Source organism: Solanum stenotomum, unplaced genomic scaffold (genome assembly GCF_019186545.1).
Source record: "Solanum stenotomum isolate F172 unplaced genomic scaffold, ASM1918654v1 scaffold23673, whole genome shotgun sequence".
Lineage (NCBI taxonomy): Eukaryota > Viridiplantae > Streptophyta > Magnoliopsida > Solanales > Solanaceae > Solanum > Solanum stenotomum.
This window is the reverse complement of record NW_026027624.1, coordinates 565,844-583,889: the sequence shown is the minus strand read 5'-3', so window position 1 is coordinate 583,889 and position 18,046 is coordinate 565,844. Positions and strand designations below refer to the sequence as shown.

At 36.6% G+C, this 18,046-nt stretch overlaps 1 protein-coding gene across 1 annotated transcript; it reads left to right on the top strand.

The window, feature by feature from the left end:
• Positions 1-28: 28 nt before the first annotated feature.
• LOC125851279 (uncharacterized) lies at positions 29-6,565 on the top strand (the record flags this gene model as incomplete). Its single annotated transcript, XM_049531064.1, has 12 exons — positions 29-130; positions 199-239; positions 325-448; positions 554-616; positions 715-774; positions 845-1,006; positions 1,244-1,317; positions 1,412-1,505; positions 5,422-5,558; positions 5,692-5,772; positions 5,895-6,000; positions 6,494-6,565. Coding segments are annotated over 12 exons (1,116 nt in total), but the record flags the coding sequence as incomplete, so codon positions are not given.
• Positions 6,566-18,046: the final 11,481 nt, after the last annotated feature.

Genomic DNA, 18,046 nt, shown 5'->3' with positions numbered 1-18,046 from the left:
CCAATTTAGACAAATTCTGTCACATCTCTTACAGGTTACTACTCAAGCTGACATAGGCCTTGCTGATGCCTTTATTCATGGGGATTTCTCTTTCGTTGATAAGCATGAAGGTCTTCTTAATCTTATCATGGTGAGGGGTGACTAGATATCTTTGTAAATAGCTTTTGCCGGGTTCTTAACTTCACAGTTTTTTTGCAGATATTTATTGCCAACAGAGATTTGAAATTATCTGTCAAGAGGTAAAATAGTTTACTGACCTGAAATCAAGAAACATAAACTTTTGTTCAAATGTTAAAGTTCTTCATCACTTTTTATGGTCTCTAGACGCTGGTGGAGCCCATTGCTTTTTATATCAGCACTTTCATCTGCAAAATATTTCATTCAACATGTTTCAAATCGAAACACCCTGACTCAGGCTCGTCGGAATATTTCTCGTCATTATGACCTGGTAATTGAAGTACTCAATCCTGCCATATTTTGCCAGTTGCTATTGTGTAAAATGGACTTCCACTGAATAGATGCTAAGCATTGTGGTGTTAATTGTTGTTTCTAGAGTAATGAGCTCTTCTCACTCTTTCTGGATGAGACAATGACATACTCATGTGCAATATTCAAGGTTAGCTCTCAAATTCTTAAATGCTTGCCACTTTTCTTCTTATGTTGAGCTAAATCTCCTGTTCTTTAAATTCAGTTTTGTTTCTTTTTTTTTCCTAGAGTGAGGATGAAGACCTGAAAGTTGCACAACTGAGAAAGATTTCTCTTCTCATTGCAAAGGTAAGTCATCAACTAAGTAAAAGTCATCACCATTTCTACATAAATTTGATTCTGCTTCTATTCTCTTTAGGCAAAAATTAGCAAGGAACATCACATTTTAGAGATTGGATTTGGCTGGGGATGTTTTGCTGTGGAAGTTGTCAAGAACACAGGATGCAAGTATACTGGTATCACTCTCTCCGAGCAGCAACTGAAGTATGCAAAGTTGAGAGTTGAGCAAGCCGACCTTCAGGTGTAGTACTTACAATGTCTATGAAAGCTTAAATTTTCTAGATAACTTATATGAAATTTACACTGCACTATAATTGCTATAAGCTGAGGCAAACGATAGATTGCACTTCATGAACTAAACCTTCTCCCAGTTTCTTTTGTATGATTCATTTCCTGCTTAGCACTTGCAAGTCAAATCTGAGCAACTTTAAAGCTAGGGTTATCTGTTGATATTCAATTCAAAGAAATCTTTTCACAGGATCAAATTACATTTCTCCTATGTGACTATCGCCAAATCCAAAATAAGGACAAATATGACAGAATTATATCATGGTGAGCTTTTATTCATCTATACATCTGGACATATTGTATTACCGATCATTACTTGTCAAGCCAGTGTGATATTTGTACTAATAATCATTTTCAGCGAGATGTTAGAGGCTGTTGGTCATGAGTTTATGGAGGAATTCTTTGCTTGCTGTGAATCTGCACTGGCCGAGGATGGCCTTCTTGTCCTACAGGTAATTAATGAAATTGACCCCTCGATACATTCCACTTTGCTCGTTTTCGCCTTCAATTATCAGAGAATTAGGAGAGGAGCACACTCAAATCACTCAAACTCTCTTGAAGACGAGGATGGAAGCATTCTTCTCACTACTAAAACTGTGAGAAATATATATGAAAAATATTATTGAAATTGTGTATCTAAATAGTTACATTGAGACCCTATTTATAGACACTACATTGGAATCCTTTTCCAACTAGGATTCCTATTCTTATTCCTATTCCTATTCCTATTCCTATTCCTATTTCTATTCTAACACTCCCCCTCAAGCTGGTGCATACAAATCATATGTACCTAGCTTGTTACAGATGTAATTAATACGAGGACATGTGAGGGACTTGATGAAGATATCTGCAAGCTGATCATTTGACTTCACAAATTTCGTAACAATATCTCCCGAGAGTATCTTTTCTCTGACAATGTGACAGTCAATCTCAATGTGCTTAGTCCTTTCATGAAACACTGGATTTGATGCGATATGAAGAGCCGCTTGATTATCACACACAAGTTCCATCTGATCAACTTTGCCAAATTTTAGTTCTCCCAGCAACTGTTTGATCCAAACTAGCTCACAAGTTGCTGTTGCCATTGCTCGATATTCTGATTCTGCACTAGATCGAGCAACCACATTCTGTTTCTTACTCTTCCACGACACCAAATTACCTTCTACTAAAACACAATATCCAGATGTCGAACGTCTGTTAGAGGGTGATCCTGCCCAATCAGCGTCTGTATATCCAATGATATGCTCATGGCCTTGATCCTCAAAGAGTAGTCCTTTACCGGGAGCTGACTTTATATATCGCAGAATACAATCAACTGCTTCCCAATGACTATCACAAGGGGAAGTCATAAACTGACTTACAACACTCACAGGAAAAGAGATGTCAGGTCTAGTCACTGTGAGATAATTCAACTTTCCAACAAGTCGTCTATACCTTTCAGGATTACTAAGTGGCTCCCCCTGTCCTGGAAGGAGTTTAACATTCGGATCCATAGGAGTGTCAACAGGTCTACATCCCATCATTCCTGTCTCCTCAAGAATGTCTAAGGCATACTTGCGTTGAGAAATAACAATACCTGATCTAGACTGAGCAACCTCAATACCTAGAAAATACTTCAATCTGCCAAGGTCTTTAGTTTGGAAGTGCTTAAAGAGATGTTGCTTCAAATCGGTGATACCATCTTGATCATTACCGGTGATAACAATATCATCAACGTAAACAACCAAATAGATACATCGACTTGGTGCAGAATGCCGATAAAACACAGAGTGATCAGCTCCACTACGAGTCATGCCAAACTCCTGAATTACTGTGCTGAACTTCCCAAACCAAGCTCGAGGAGACTGTTTTAGACCATAGAGTGACCTGCGCAATCGACATACAAGGCTACTAGACTCCCCCTGAGCAACAAAACCAGGTGGTTGCTCCATATAGACTTCTTCCTCAAGATCACCATGCAGAAAAGCATTCTTAATGTCCAACTGATGAAGAGGCCAATGACGAACGGCAGCCATAGATAGAAAAAGACGAACAAATGCAATTTTAGCCACAGGAGCGAAAGTGTCACTATAATCTAGCCCAAATATCTGAGTATACCCTTTGGCAACAAGGCGAGCCTTAAGTCGATCAACTTGACCGTCTGGACCAATTTTAACTGCATAAACCCAACGACAACCAACAGTAGATTTACCTGCAGGAAGGGAGACAAGCTCCCAAGTACCACTCTTATGTAAAGCAGACATCTCATCAACCATAGCCTACCTCCATCCAGAATGAGAAAGTGTTTCACCTGTAGTCTTAGGAATGGAAATAGAGGACAAAGACGACACAAATGCATAATGGGGTGATGATAGACGATGATAACTTAAGAAGGTATAATGTGGGTTAGTATTTCGAGTGGATCGTATACCTTTTTGAAGTGCAAGTTGGCTAGGAGGAGGCAAGTCCGCAGTAGGAGCAGGGTCCGGCGCATGACATGAATCATCTGGGACTAGGGTTGGACGTGGACGGCGATGATAAGTTAGTAGTGGTGGCACTACAACTGGAGATGTAGAAGTAACCATAGATTCCTCAAAGGTTGGCACAGGTAAAACCTGATGTATGGGTAAGACCATAGAGACATCAGGATGATTAGAAGATGTATAGTAAGGCTGAGACTCAAAAAATGTAACATCAGCGGACATAAGGTATCGATGAAGATCATGTGAATAACAACGATACCCTTTTTGGACGCGAGAGTAACCAAGAAAGACACATTTGAGGGCACGAGGAGCTAATTTATCTTTTCCTGGGGCTAAGTTATGAACAAAGCATGTGCTCCCAAAGACACGAGGAGGGATAGGATAGAGATGTGACTGAGGAAACAGTATGGAATGGGGAACCAGATTCTGAATAGAAGAAGAGGGCATTCTATTTATCAAATAACAAGACGTAAGAACTGCATCTCCCCAAAAACGCAGTGGAACATTGGATTCAAGGAGAAGAGTACGAGCGGTCTCAATAAGATGCCAATTTTTTTCTTTCAGCTACACCATTTTGTTGAGGGGTGTATGGACAAGTAGTCTGGTGAATAATGCCTTGGTGAATCATAAACTCCTGAAATTGGGAGGATAAGTATTCTAAGGCATTATCACTACGAAAAGTACGAATAGAAACACCAAACTGATTTTGTATTTCAGCAAAGAAATTTTTGAAAATAGAAAATAACTCAAAACGATCTTTCATTAAGAAAACCCAAGTACATTTTGAATAATCATCAATGAAACTAACAAAATAACGAAATCCTAAGGTGGAACTGACTCTACTAGGACCCCAAATATCAGAATGAACTAATGAAAAAATAGACTCTGAACGACCCTCAGTACTACGAGAAAACGTAGCACGAGTGTGTTTCCCAAGTTGACACAACTCACAATCTAATGTGGATAAACTAGACAAACTAGGCACCATCAGAAAAGGCCTCATGCACCGGCGCGTGAGACAGATCTCGCCGGAAACTACCACCTCCGATCGGCGCGTGAGAGCGCGTGGAGTGGTGTTTTCCGGTGGTTTTGGCTGGGGTTTGGTCGCGGGGGCTTTCCGAGCCTCGTGGTGGTGTTGGTTTTCGTACAACACCCACAGAAAAAAAAAGAATAACAAAATCAGACCCAACAGTCACCGGAAATTGACATAGACATACGGTGACTTGTTTGTTCTCACCAATGCTCTGATACCATGTGAGAAATATATATGAAAAATATTATTGAAATTGTGTATCTAAATAGTTACATTGAGACCCTATTTATAGACACTACATTGGAATCCTTTTCCAACTAGGATTCCAATTCTTATTCCTATTCCTATTCCTATTCCTATTTCTATTCTAAGTAGGAAATACTTATTTCTATTCTAACAAAAACAAATGCCGAAAACTGACCTTAGGAGGTCATTTTTTGGCAAAAACCGAACTCCAGATTTTATTGTGGGTACATGAGGTCAATTTCTTATATAATACAATAATGAAATACATCATCTGGGGTTCAAACCCCCATCTTTACTATGGATACATTTCTACCACTTAGACCATTGGTGTTTATTGGTTTAAAACTGTTTTTCTTTACTCTTTAATATTCTTTTTTGTGAAAAATAATCTCCGGATGTCGGACTTTTTCTTAAAAAATAATAATTTTACAAAAAAACACATCTATACTTAAGTTAATTTCCTGAAATATGAATTAAGATAATTCGTGTGTATCGCAAAAATCTAAGGAAGGTTCCAACATGACTTTTATTCCAATTTGTTATAAAAAATTCCCCTTCAATTTCCTTCATTGTTCTGTTGCCCATGTTTTGATGTGCTGCTTTTCACACGCTGTTGGCTTTTCTTAGTTCATTTCAATACCAGAAGAGAGGTATGACAGTAACAGGCATAGCAGAGAATTCATGAGAGAGTATATATTCCCAGGTGGATGCTTGCCTGCACTAAGTCCAGTAACATCAGCTATGGCTTCTGCATCAAGACTATGGTAAGAAAAAAATGATTTGGTGAACTGAACTTATTTCTTTATGCTGCTTTTGAAAGACTCGCCTACATGCTTGTCAATCTTTCTAAATCCTTCCTTTCTAAAATAATTTGATAAATGATATAAACAAATGCAATGTAGTGCATGTGGAAGAGATAGGAATTCATTACTATCAGACTTTGAGATGTTGGCGAAAAAACTTCATGAAAAACAAAAGGTAACAAAACCAAAGTAATTCCACATCCTTCTATGCTGAATAAACCCGATTTCTTCATGAATCATAATAGCTTTGATCAGTTCTAACTTCTGATACTTGACTATCGATAACGTTGTCACTAGCCAAATTCTTTCTTTGGGATTTGATGACAAGTTCATCAGGACATGGGAGTACTACTTTGACTACTGTGCTGCTGGATTTAAAACGTGCACACAAGGAGATTATCAGGTATGTTGATAAATCTTTTGAAATATTTTATAGGGAAAAACCACTATATCGATGACATATAATCATAGTGGATATCAGGAGGCGTGGTATGTGGATGTTGCTCAATGACACTTGTAGGTAGCAAAGAATGTAATAATGTAAATATGTTTGTTTGGACCAAGTGGAAATACAGGAGGAGTAGATCGAGGTAGTTATAAAGGAAAAAAGGCTAGATAAAAACATAAAGGCGATGTTGAATTATGTTAATTACCTCATCCAAAAAATAAAAAATAAATAAAAATTCAAACTCTGGTTGTATCATGTTGAATTATGTGAACTACTTCATTTAAGTACGTTAGCAGTTGCAGTGGACAGACTTTTAATTTATCTATTAAATTGTGTAGTTAACAGTAAATACATGCATGGAGTTATTCCCTTTTTCTACAAGAAATCTTGAATTCGTTTCACTAAATTTGAGAAGTAAAACAACTCAAGTGGTGCTTATACTTTGTAGATTGTATTTTCAAGGCCAGACAATGTTGCAGCTTTTGGTGATCCTTACAATGGTGTGCCTTCATCTTATTAGAGTCCCTTTGTTTTGGAATATTTTATTTGAACTGTCATCAGTTCCTCAAAACAGTATGAAAGACATAATCAAGACATATTTGTCATTGGCTCATGCTTAATTCTGTGATTCTCTTGTACTATGTTGTGTTTAACTTTTTCCAATTACCTAATAAGTGTTATTCAAGGAAATTACAAATACTGAAATAGGAAATATCCCCGGTTACGATCAAGCGCTTACCATCATGCCAAAAGTTATAGCTAATAGAGAGGGTACAACTTTATTTCGCCATTCGCCTTTTGATCGCCTTTCTGAACTCACCTCGCCTCGCCTCATCACCTTTGGCGAAAGGTGAGCGCCTTTCATGACACTGCCTGCCTCATGCATCGTATGTTGCTCTTGGGAATCAAACCCATGACCTTGAATCTGATACCGGATGTTAGGATCAAGCGTTTACCTTTTTGCCAAAAACTATAGCTGATAGAAAGGGTGCAACTTTATTTCTTAAAAAAGCCCACCAAGCAAGCGCCATGTTCAATCATGTTTCCGATCTGGGCCACCTCAGCCTCCTCGTGGGCCTTCCATAGGTAAGATGTTGACATTACTCGACATTTCCTATTAAACTTCTAGATATTTGTGTGACTATAAAACATCTTAACATCTCATTAAAGGTAAAATAGACATATAAAAGTTAAATTAATACTAAATATATAAAATGTCATTCTTATTAAAAAAGAGTGTCACATAAAGTGGACGAAGGGAGTAGCATATGGTAAGTGCAGTGATAGCAAAACCAAGATAAAGGAGTTTGATAACCTAAAAGGAGATTATATTATGGAAAGTAAAAAGGGAGAAACAATGTGACTCCTAAAGGAGAGTGTGTTGACTACAAGCATATATAAGCTTTTATTGAGGCTGGAGATCAATGGTGTTGCACACAGAGGCGGAGCTCAGATTTTAAGGTTATAAATATCACATTTTAGAAAGTTTAACTTATTGGGTTCTAAATAAATTATTTCTACAGTTTAAGTGGATTTTTAAACACAAACACATGACTTGTGCCAAAGTTTTGAGTTCTGCCGAACCTATAGATGGGCTTGTGGCTCCTACACCCGATGCCCTTGAAAATGGGTAGTTTAAAACTTTTATTCTTCTCGTCCCATGAGCAAACTTTCAAGATTAAAAGTCAAAAGTGTTTGCCCCCGCCCCTAGTTGCACATTAAATATGAACAAAGATATGAGTACAACATGTTGGGTGCAAGGTAATTAAAAAAAGAAGCTAACAGTGAAGTAACGAACCAAATAATTCAAATTTAATGTTAGTATTTTCTTTAAATTTAATTTTAAGTTTTAGAAATGAAATTTTCATACGTGAAGTACTCGATATTATGTACTTGTTTTTATTTTTATAATCTTCTTCTAATCAACCAGAAGACTTTCATTTGGCTCGTTACTTTCTCAATATTGTACATGCATATTTTATATTTTGAACTTTTTCATTAATTTTCTTATAAAGTCAGACTTAAAATAATTATTATTACTTTTAAAATACAAAGGAAGAGTAAAATTGCCTACATACGCAATAGATCTTTCTTAGGAGTTCTCATTCAAGTAATTTAGCACATACCAATTAGGGGATGGGCCTATAAACATTGTAGTTAGTATGATTGACTTTCCCCCCCATAATTATCACCTCATCAATGTGGACCTTATTTTTTGGTCAAAATTGTTAATTTCTAGTTGTGAATACCAATATGGTTAAAGAATGCAAATAATACCATATAGCTATTATACGACATTCCCAAGAAAATAATTAGGCATAATACATAATTATACCCTTTAACTTGGCCTCATTTTATATTTATGCCTTCCAACTTTGGGTGTGCACAAGTACACTTAAACTTGTATAAAGTTGAAAAATTAGACACACACATGCTACGTGACATCCTACATGGAAACTTGTGTTCTACGTGGTGTCCTATGTGTATTATGCCACATAGGGCTAATTTGTCTACTTGTTCAACTTTATATAAGTTTAGGTGTTTACTTGTGCGCACCCAAAGTTAGAGGGTATAAATGTGAAATGAGGTCAAGTTAAAGGTAACATTTAAATATACCAAATAATTATTCTCCTCTTCATTGTCTGTGTTGATTCCTAATTACTTATGTTGTGTAATAAATAAAGAGCTATTTTGAGTTCTTTGTGACAATTATCCTTATTTGTTTTGTATATATTTCAATAAGGGAAAAGCCTCAATATGCTATTGAACTTTGAGAAAAGGCTCATTTATATCATTTGTTAAAAGTTTGGCTCATCTATGCCATTTTCGTTTGTGAAAAGGCTCATCTATGCCATTATTTGTTAATTGAAATGACATAGATGAGCCAAACTTTTAACAAATGACATAGATGAGCTTTTTCTCAAAGTTTGATGGGATAGTTGGGCTTTTTTTTTATAAAAAAAAAGATTTAATTAATTAATAACGTGTCCGAATTATAATTGACCACGTATAAAAAAGGGTTTTGCAAAATCCAAATTGTTTTCAGTTGACAAATGACATAGATGAGCCAAACTTTTAACGAATGGCATAGATGAGCCTTTTTTCAAAGTTCGATGACATATTTGAGTCTTTTCCCTTTCAATAATGATACAAAAATAATAATGCTCAAGGTAATCTTCTAACCAATCACATAAAATCTTTTCTTTTCAAGAAAAAGACTTACCTATATTTTTGTGACATCCAAGACTGGAGACCTTCAAATTTTTTAAGTAATTTGTTCAATATAAAGCATCATATATAATGATGTAATTATTAATATTAAGCTAATGTCCTGAGTTATATTTTAACATTTGGCAAATGACACATAATTAGCAAATATTTATGTGTTAAAATGAGAGAATTGCCTCAATGTTTTATACATTACAATATAACTCGTGAGCTCCAAAAACAAAATAGAAAAAAGGAAGAAAAGAAATCGCCCAGATATTTTCTACGCTTGAAGTTGATCTTTCTTGGGAGTCATTATGCAAGTAATTTAGATGGAAATTAGGGGATGGACCCAAAAATTAAATATACACTCTGTGGTTTCCACAATAATGTTAAAGGAGACTCTACAACTAGTACTCTATCACTTCATTTCCTTTCTTTAATATCCATACAAATTTAGTGTTAATTTATGAACTAATAACAATTAGTTGAGTAATAGTATGTTTGTCACCATTATAAATTTAATCCTCAACTCCAATGTTTTCATTCAACTTTAAAACTACTCGAGCAATATCCAAAAAGGTCTTGTGAATGTATAACTAACCACGTCCACGTGATACAATACTTTTAACGTTTGTTCTTTACCCTTTTTAATCTTATAAATCGTCATTGCAGTTTGTAACTTCGAAGCCCAAGTGACAAAAAATGAAAGTAGCAGTGGTGGGAGCAGGGATAAGTGGATTGGTTTCTGCATATAAATTGGCAAAATCTGGTGTCAAAGTTGTGGTTTATGAGAAGGAACATTATCTCGGTGGCCATGCTAAGACCGTTACTGTCAATGGTGTCGACCTTGACCTTGGTTTTATGGTCTTCAATCGGGTAAGTACGGTTAGAGGGTGTTTCAGTAACTTTATACAACGACCAAGATAGTTTAAATAGAAACGTTTTTGACTTATTTACGTATTTGATAACCACTGAAGTGCTCATAAATTAAACACATGCATATATAATCAAATCTCTTTATAACATCGTCCCATATTTCTTGGCTACTATATCGAAATGTTGTTATAGACAGCATATAATATGATGTAATTACATTTAGTTGTGATAGCTCTATTGGTACATTTTAATATCATTTAATGGTCAAAATCATATCTAAACTATCATCTTTTCGCTAGTTTCATACCTTAGTTATTTATTGTTCCATTCATTTTCTGGCATTAAGGAAAAATGGAATCCATTATTAGAAAGTTGCCTCTGTCAGGAGTTAAATTGGATAAAATAAGCTTAAGAACAAGTCTCCAGTATGACAAATTGTAACAGAACCAACATACTAGTATTTGACAGGGAATTCGAAAGTCTTCGGAAGATAAACTTGACTTAGGCAAATCAAGTTTTTGATGGTTACTTTAATGGTCACAGAGAGTGACAGTTTGAACTCGAAAGGGCCATTATCTTTTGTGTGAAAGCTCAATGAAACAATGCTATAAAATTGGGGCAGAATTTATGAGTTCACAGGCTGATGGAGTGCTGGTGGTTAAACTCCCATTCGCTATGAAACTTGCCTTTGGCAAATTTCACATCAGAATGTGATGGAAAATAAGGCAAACGCCTGGTTCATGAATTCAACTGCTGATATGCCTTGGCAGTTGGGGTTATAATTCTGATGCATATTGATGTGTCAAAGAAAGTTAGTAAGGTATATATTCAATGTAAACTCAATTTTGATCCAATCATTTTTGGGTTTCTATGGGTAAAATCATTTGTTTGTTCAATCGAAATCGCATCATTTCTGCTCTTTGTATCCTTATTTCGGGCATTTAATTGGAATGGCTGTAGCTAGAGTTTTTTTAACCCCATCTTTTGGTATGAACAACATATGTGGAATGTGGATGCTGTAATCGTGCATTTGACAGGTAACTTATCCAAACATGATGGAATTTTTTGAGAGCCTTGGAGTTGATATGGAAATCACTGATATGTCATTCTCAGTGAGCTTAGACCAAGGCCTTGGTTGTGAATGGAGTACCCGTAATGGATTCTCTAGTTTGTTTGCACAGAAGAAGAATTTGTTGAATCCGTATTTTTGGCAAATGATTAGAGAAATTAGCAGATTCAAGCAGGATGTCATAAGGTACCAATAACTTTTTTTATCTTAACATATGTGGCTTCTTATTAGTGTTTGTTATTTTTTGACCAATTTGTTGATTTACTGATCTCATAATTAGAAACTTAGAGCACAGAGTCTTCTTTGTTCATTTGAAGATCATGCATTTGATGGAAATGTACAAAATTCTTCTGTTTCTATGTGTCAAGTGAAAGAGCTATCTTCAATGGAGTTTATTTTATCATGAATACATTCTCACTGCATTGCAGTTACCTTGAAGCACTGGTCAATAATCCTGACATTGATCACAATGAAACATTAGGGCAGTTTATTGAGTCACATGGCTATTCGGAGTTATTTCAGAAGGCTTATCTGGTGATGTTTCTGTCTGTCGTAGTTATTGATTTCTTGATACTTGTTTTGGCCTTTTTGTTCATTCAACAAATTGTTTCACAGATTCCAATATGTGCTTCAATCTGGTCTTGTCCCATAGCAAGAGTATTGGGATTTTCTGCTTATTACATTCTTTCATTCTTCCACGACCACCATCTTCTGCAGGTATTTGTTCTCTTATCTGCTGTTCAATTAGTGTAGTGTGTGAATTATAGCCTATTGTTGAATATGTTGCATGCAAGATACTGAATTTGAATTACCTTATCATTTTATTGCCCTTGTGCCTAAGGGTGCTTTTGTTTCTTTCTATACAGCTCTTTGGTCTCTCTCAATTGCTCACTGTAAGATGGCAATCACATATAAACAAAGTGATTTTTCATTCATAGATACTTCAAAACTCTTACGATTTCCCTGAGGATAACTACAAGCAATCACCTATTTTCACTATCTTGCATGAATTTTTAAGCATGTTTCGTCCTTGTGAGTGATTTGGTCGGGACATTGAATGCAGGTTAAGGAGGAGCTTGAGAAGAGAGGATGTCAAATAAGAACTGGTTGTGAAGTAAAATCTGTATCGACAAATGAAGAAGGTCTAGTTTGGTTTTATTTATGGCTTCTTACAAGTGTGTGGTGTGTTGTTTCTTTTATCATAGTAGTAAATAGGCATACGTGAAAACAGACAGGCTTTTACCTATGGGCAATTTATTAAATGTAAAAACCCTATCATAATGTGTTGAGAAGGGTACTTTCATCGATATCTAATATTGTTTTTTCATATAACAATGGTGTTCGGACTAGTTTGCACACACCACGACTATTCCATATAGATACTTACTACCTCCTAGCGCTAGAAGCGAAGCTAACTTTTTGAGTTTATGAGTTCTAGATTCTGAAAAGATAGCTTAATGGGTCCTGACTAAATTATTTACTTACATTAAGTAGATTTTAAAACACAAATACAAGGTACGAACCAAAGCTACTGGGCTCTACCAAACTCATAGACTGCTTGTAGCTGCCCCCCACCAGCACACATACTGGGTAACTCTACATGCCAAGGTTTAGACTAATGGGAAGAAATCACTAGGCCTCACCCTTGGATTCATATCCACTATAGATTTTGTCTTCACTTTATTGTTTCTTTGATTGTATTCTTAATTGACATCTCTTGTATTCCCTCCACTTTACTACAATAAAGACATCAGTGGATCTGACTAAAGATCAAAAAACATTTTTGTTGACTAACTTGTGTTTCTTAATTTATGCTTCATTTGATGACATTTTTTCAAGTGATGTTGTTCTAGATAGCGTTAATTTGGTGCTTATCAAAGGAAAAGACTTCGATCGGCTGCACTGTGTTACCATCACTTAGCTACAAACTACTTGTGATTCTAAATGTAAAAGAAAGAGCCATCGCAGGTTGTACCATAACTTGCAATAACGGTGCCAATGAAATATTTGATGGATGCATTATGGCTACACATGCACCAGATACTCTGGACATGTTGGGAAAAGAGGCAACATTTGATGAAACAAGAATACTGAGTGCTTTTCAGTATGTCCATAGGTACTTTCGTCTCCTTCTTTTGAACACCTTGGTTTGTCTTCTTCTAAGAAAAGGTAATAAATGTAGAGCCATGTTAGTATTTTTATTTTCTATTTTGTGCTTCAATGAAGTTTAGTGCATGTTTTAATGGTGGTTGCTTTTAGTCAATTAAAACCTGCTAGTTTCCTGAGATAATATAAAAATGGTAATTGAGGCCGATATTAATATAGTTAATAATTCCACCCAGGAGCACTACCTCATAAGATTTATTGTATCAAAATATAAAATACATTTTCTCTTCTCTACGACAGTGATACTTTCCTACATCGTGACAAAACATTCCTGCCTCATGACCCGACAGCATGGAGTGCTTGTAACTCTTTGTTGGTGGAAATTTAGTATCTTGGAGGAGTAAGAAACAAAATGTTGTATCTCGATCGAGTGCAAAGTCCGAGTATAGAGCTATGGCTCAGTCCACATGTGAAATACTATGGATACAACACCTTTTAGCTAAGGTTGGTTTGAATCCTTCTTTTCCAGCAAAACTTTGGTGTGATAATCAGGCTGCTCTACACATTGCCTCAAATCCAGTGTATAATGAAAGGACAAAACATATTGAGGTCGATTGTCACTTTGTCCGTGAGAAGATTGAAGAGAACGTGATTTCTACTGGCTATGTATAGACAGGAGAGCAATTGGGTGATATATTCACGAAGGCTTTGAATGGAACTCGGGTGGAATATCTTTGTAACAAGTTGAGCAAGATTAATAGCTATGCTCCAACTTGAGGGGGAGTGTTACAAAATGTACATAGTCATATCTACTCATAGCATAATTATATGTAGAGAACTTCAGGGATCTTAGAGATATTTAGGGATATTTTCTGATTTTATTTCCTTAGATAGATTTACATGTACACCTACAAATAGCTCTTATTCTTGGAATAATAGAACAAGGAAATTGGTCCATTGTCTCTATATTTTACACCATAGTGTTGCGACGATTTATAATGTCAACATGCACACTCAATTTCTATTCCTCTGGGACAGTGATATTTTCCTTCATTGTGACAAAACTCTCCTGCCTCGCAACCCAGCAGCGTGGAGCTCATGGAATTTTCTTAGAACCATGAACGGTAGAGTATGCGTGACATATTGGTTCAATATAATCCAGGTATATGATGCCTCTCCTTTCTATAATGTTTTCAATAAGGAAGTCTTCTTATCTTTGGAATGTGTAAACCAACAGAACCTTGGTGAAACAGAGACGCCTTATTGTGTAACTCTTAATCCTCCTCACACACCAGAACATATGTTGCTTAAGTGGACCACCAGTCATCCAGTACCCTCAGTTGCTGCATCCAGAGCTTCATCTGAGCTTTATCAAATCCAAGGCAAGAGAGGAATATGGTTTTGTGGAGCATATCAAGGTACTTTCATAAAATTGTCCTGATTCTCTTATCTTTGCTTCCTTTAGAGCACGAATTTTATAGCCGCGTCGTTCTTTCACTACTCATTGATGTAAAATTGCAATACTACTTTCAGGCTATGGCTTCCATGAGGATGGACTAAAGGTAGTACTATATATATCCTTCCAACAAGCGCACCGCACTTCAACTTGAAGGAGAAATGAAATCCATGAACAAGAATACACGATACAATGTGTGGACAATAATCTGTTTTTTATGCTGCTTCTCAGGCAGGTACTATTGCTGCACAAGGACTACTTAAGAAAAACTTTAGTATCCTGAAAAATCCCAAACAGATGGTACCTACCTGGGCAGAAACAGGAGCACGCCTCCTCGTTACTAGATTTCTCAAGAGTTTCATCGCTACAGGATGCTTAATGTGAGTTATAACAGTTTCATTTTGACATAAACTAATCCCCGTCTCTCGTATTCATCGAGAAACTAAAGAAGAAAAATGTAAAGGAAGGATAAATTCTTTGACATAAACTAATCACTTANTCTATATTTTACACCATAGTGTTGCGACGATTTATAATGTCAACATGCACACTCATTTTCTATTCCTCTGGGACAGTGATATTTTCCTTCATTCTGACAAAACTCTCCTGCCTCGCAACCCAGCAGCGTGGAGCTCATGGAATTTTCTTAGAACCATGAATGGTAGAGTATGCGTGACATATTGGCTCAATATAATCCAGGTATATGATGCCTCTCCTTTCTATAGTGTTTTCAATAAGGAAGTCTTCTTATCTTTGGAATGTGTAAACCAACAGAACCTTGGTGAGACAGAGAGGCCTTATTGTGTAACTCTTAATCCTCCTTACACACCAGAGCATATGTTGCTTAAGTGGACCACCAGTCATCCAGTACCCTCAGTTGCTGCATCCAGAGCTTCATCTGAGCTTTATCAAATCCAAGGCAAGAGAGGAATATGGTTTTGTGGAGCATATCAATGTACTTTCATAAAATTGTCCTGATTCTCTTATCTTTGCTTCCTTTAGTGCATGAATTTTATAGCCGCGTCGTTCTTTCACTACTCATTGATGTAAAATTGCAATAGTACTTTCAGGCTATGGCTTCCATGAGGATGGACTAAAGGTAGTACTATATATATCCTTCCAACAAGCGCACCGCACTTCAACTTGAAGGAGAAATGAAATCCATGAACAAGAATACACGATACAATGTGTGGACAATAATCTGTTTTTTATGCTGCTTCTCAGGCAGGTACTATTGCTGCACAAGGACTACTTAAGAAAAACTTTAGTATCCTGAAAAATCCCAAACAGATGGTACCTACCTGGGCAGAAACAGGAGCACGCCTCCTCGTTACTAGATTTCTCAAGAGTTTCATCGCTACAGGATGCTTAATGTGAGTTATAACAGTTTCATTTTGACATAAACTAATCCCCGTCTCTCGTATTCATCGAGAAACTAAAGAAGAAAAATGTAAAGGAAGGATAAATTCTTTGACATAAACTAATCACTTACAGGTTGCAACTCAAGGTGACTTAGGTCTTGCTGATGCTTTTATTCATGGAGACTTCTCTTTTGTTGATAAGAATGACGGTCTTCTTAATCTTTTCATGGTGAGAAAATGACTCTATTTCTATGTCAATACATTTTTTTTGGTACTTGGCATCCTAAATTCTTTTACAGATTTTTGTTAACAACAGAGATTTGAAAGCATCTGTCACAAGGTCTAGTAAGAAAAGGTAAATAGTTAACAGAAACTATAATCAGGACATTACAACTTCCGTTGACACGTTAAAAGTTTTTTTCATTACCTGTATCTCCAGAGGATGGTGGACACCACTTCTTTTTACAGCTGCAGTGTCATCTGCAAAGTACTTCATCCGATGTGTTTCAAATCAGAACACCCTGACTCAGTGTAACATCCGACAATTTGAAGTGGCTTTGAAGGAGCTTGAAATTTGGAAATAGTCATTTTTGGAAAAAAATTTAAAAATCTGGAAATTTGGCTAAGTGTGGAAATCAGTGAGTTTTTGGCCAACTTTGAGCAGTCATAACTCCTAGCTCAGGATGATACAGGAGTAGTTCCAGTTATGTTTAGAAAGCCCTTGGAACGATCTTTCCAACGCCACTGAGTTTACTCGATTCCGAGTTCGTATGAGGGAGTTATGCCCTGTAGAAGTTGGGCAGCCGGAAGGGAAATCCGTCCGGAAATTTAAGGGCATTTTGGTCCTTTCACAAATCATTTCTTTTGAGCTCATATTGTTGTATTAGGCTGATATTTGGACCATTTTTCCCCATTTTGAAAGAGAAAGAGTTAGGGTTCTTGAGATTGAAGAAGAGAAGAAGGAGAAGAAGAAGAAGAGAAGAAAGAGAAGATCAATAAGATCATTGTGGATTTTCGTCGGGGGTGATCCCTATCAAGGTATGTGAGTTTTGGTGTGGGTTGATCCTTTCCCTCACAAACACTAAGTTTATTCTATGATTTGAGAAAAGATTGGAATTTGTCGTTGAAGTGTTGGAGTTGTTAGGTGTTGTTGATGTTGTTGGTGGTGTTGTCGAAGTTATTGTTTGTTGTGAGACATGATCGGGTTGTGTATTTAAGTTGAAATCTATTGTATGTTGAGGGAATTATGATTCTAAGAGTTATGACCCTTTTTGAAGTTGATTCACCATCAATTCTCAGCAAGTTTTGGCTGTCGACCCCGATCTACGGACATGACTACGGACCGTAGATAATTGACGGTCCGTACTGGTCAACCGTCAATTGGGACAGAAGTTGGGTTTTTGGGGCATCGATCTACGGGTACGACCTATGGTCCGTAACCTGACCTACGGACCGTAAGTCCGGACCGTAGGTCAACACTTGGTCATTTTCTTTAAATGAATTCTGGGGAAGTTTCTGACGTGATCTACGGACCTGCAGGACGGACCGTAAGTCCATCTATGGTCCGTCGATGGCGTTCGTAGATGCCATCTGTGTCACCAGAAATCTGATGTCTCAGCCAACTTTCCCCATTTCTTTTCTCACTTTCTCATGCATGTTCCAAAGTATTATACCTATGTTTTACAGTTGTTTTCGACACTCCAAGGTACGTCTAAGCGTTCAAGAATCCCTCTGTAACATGTGATCGAACACCTTGAATTCATAATTCCGATTCAAGGAAAGATAGTTCCAAGTCAAGTGAAGTTAGAAGTCAAGAAAAAGAGTATAGAGTTTCAAGTCGAGTAAGAGTCTCAGTTTCAAGTTAAGTCATGAGTTTAAAGTTGAGTTCATTTCTCAAAGTTATTAGGGAACTATGTATTCCCA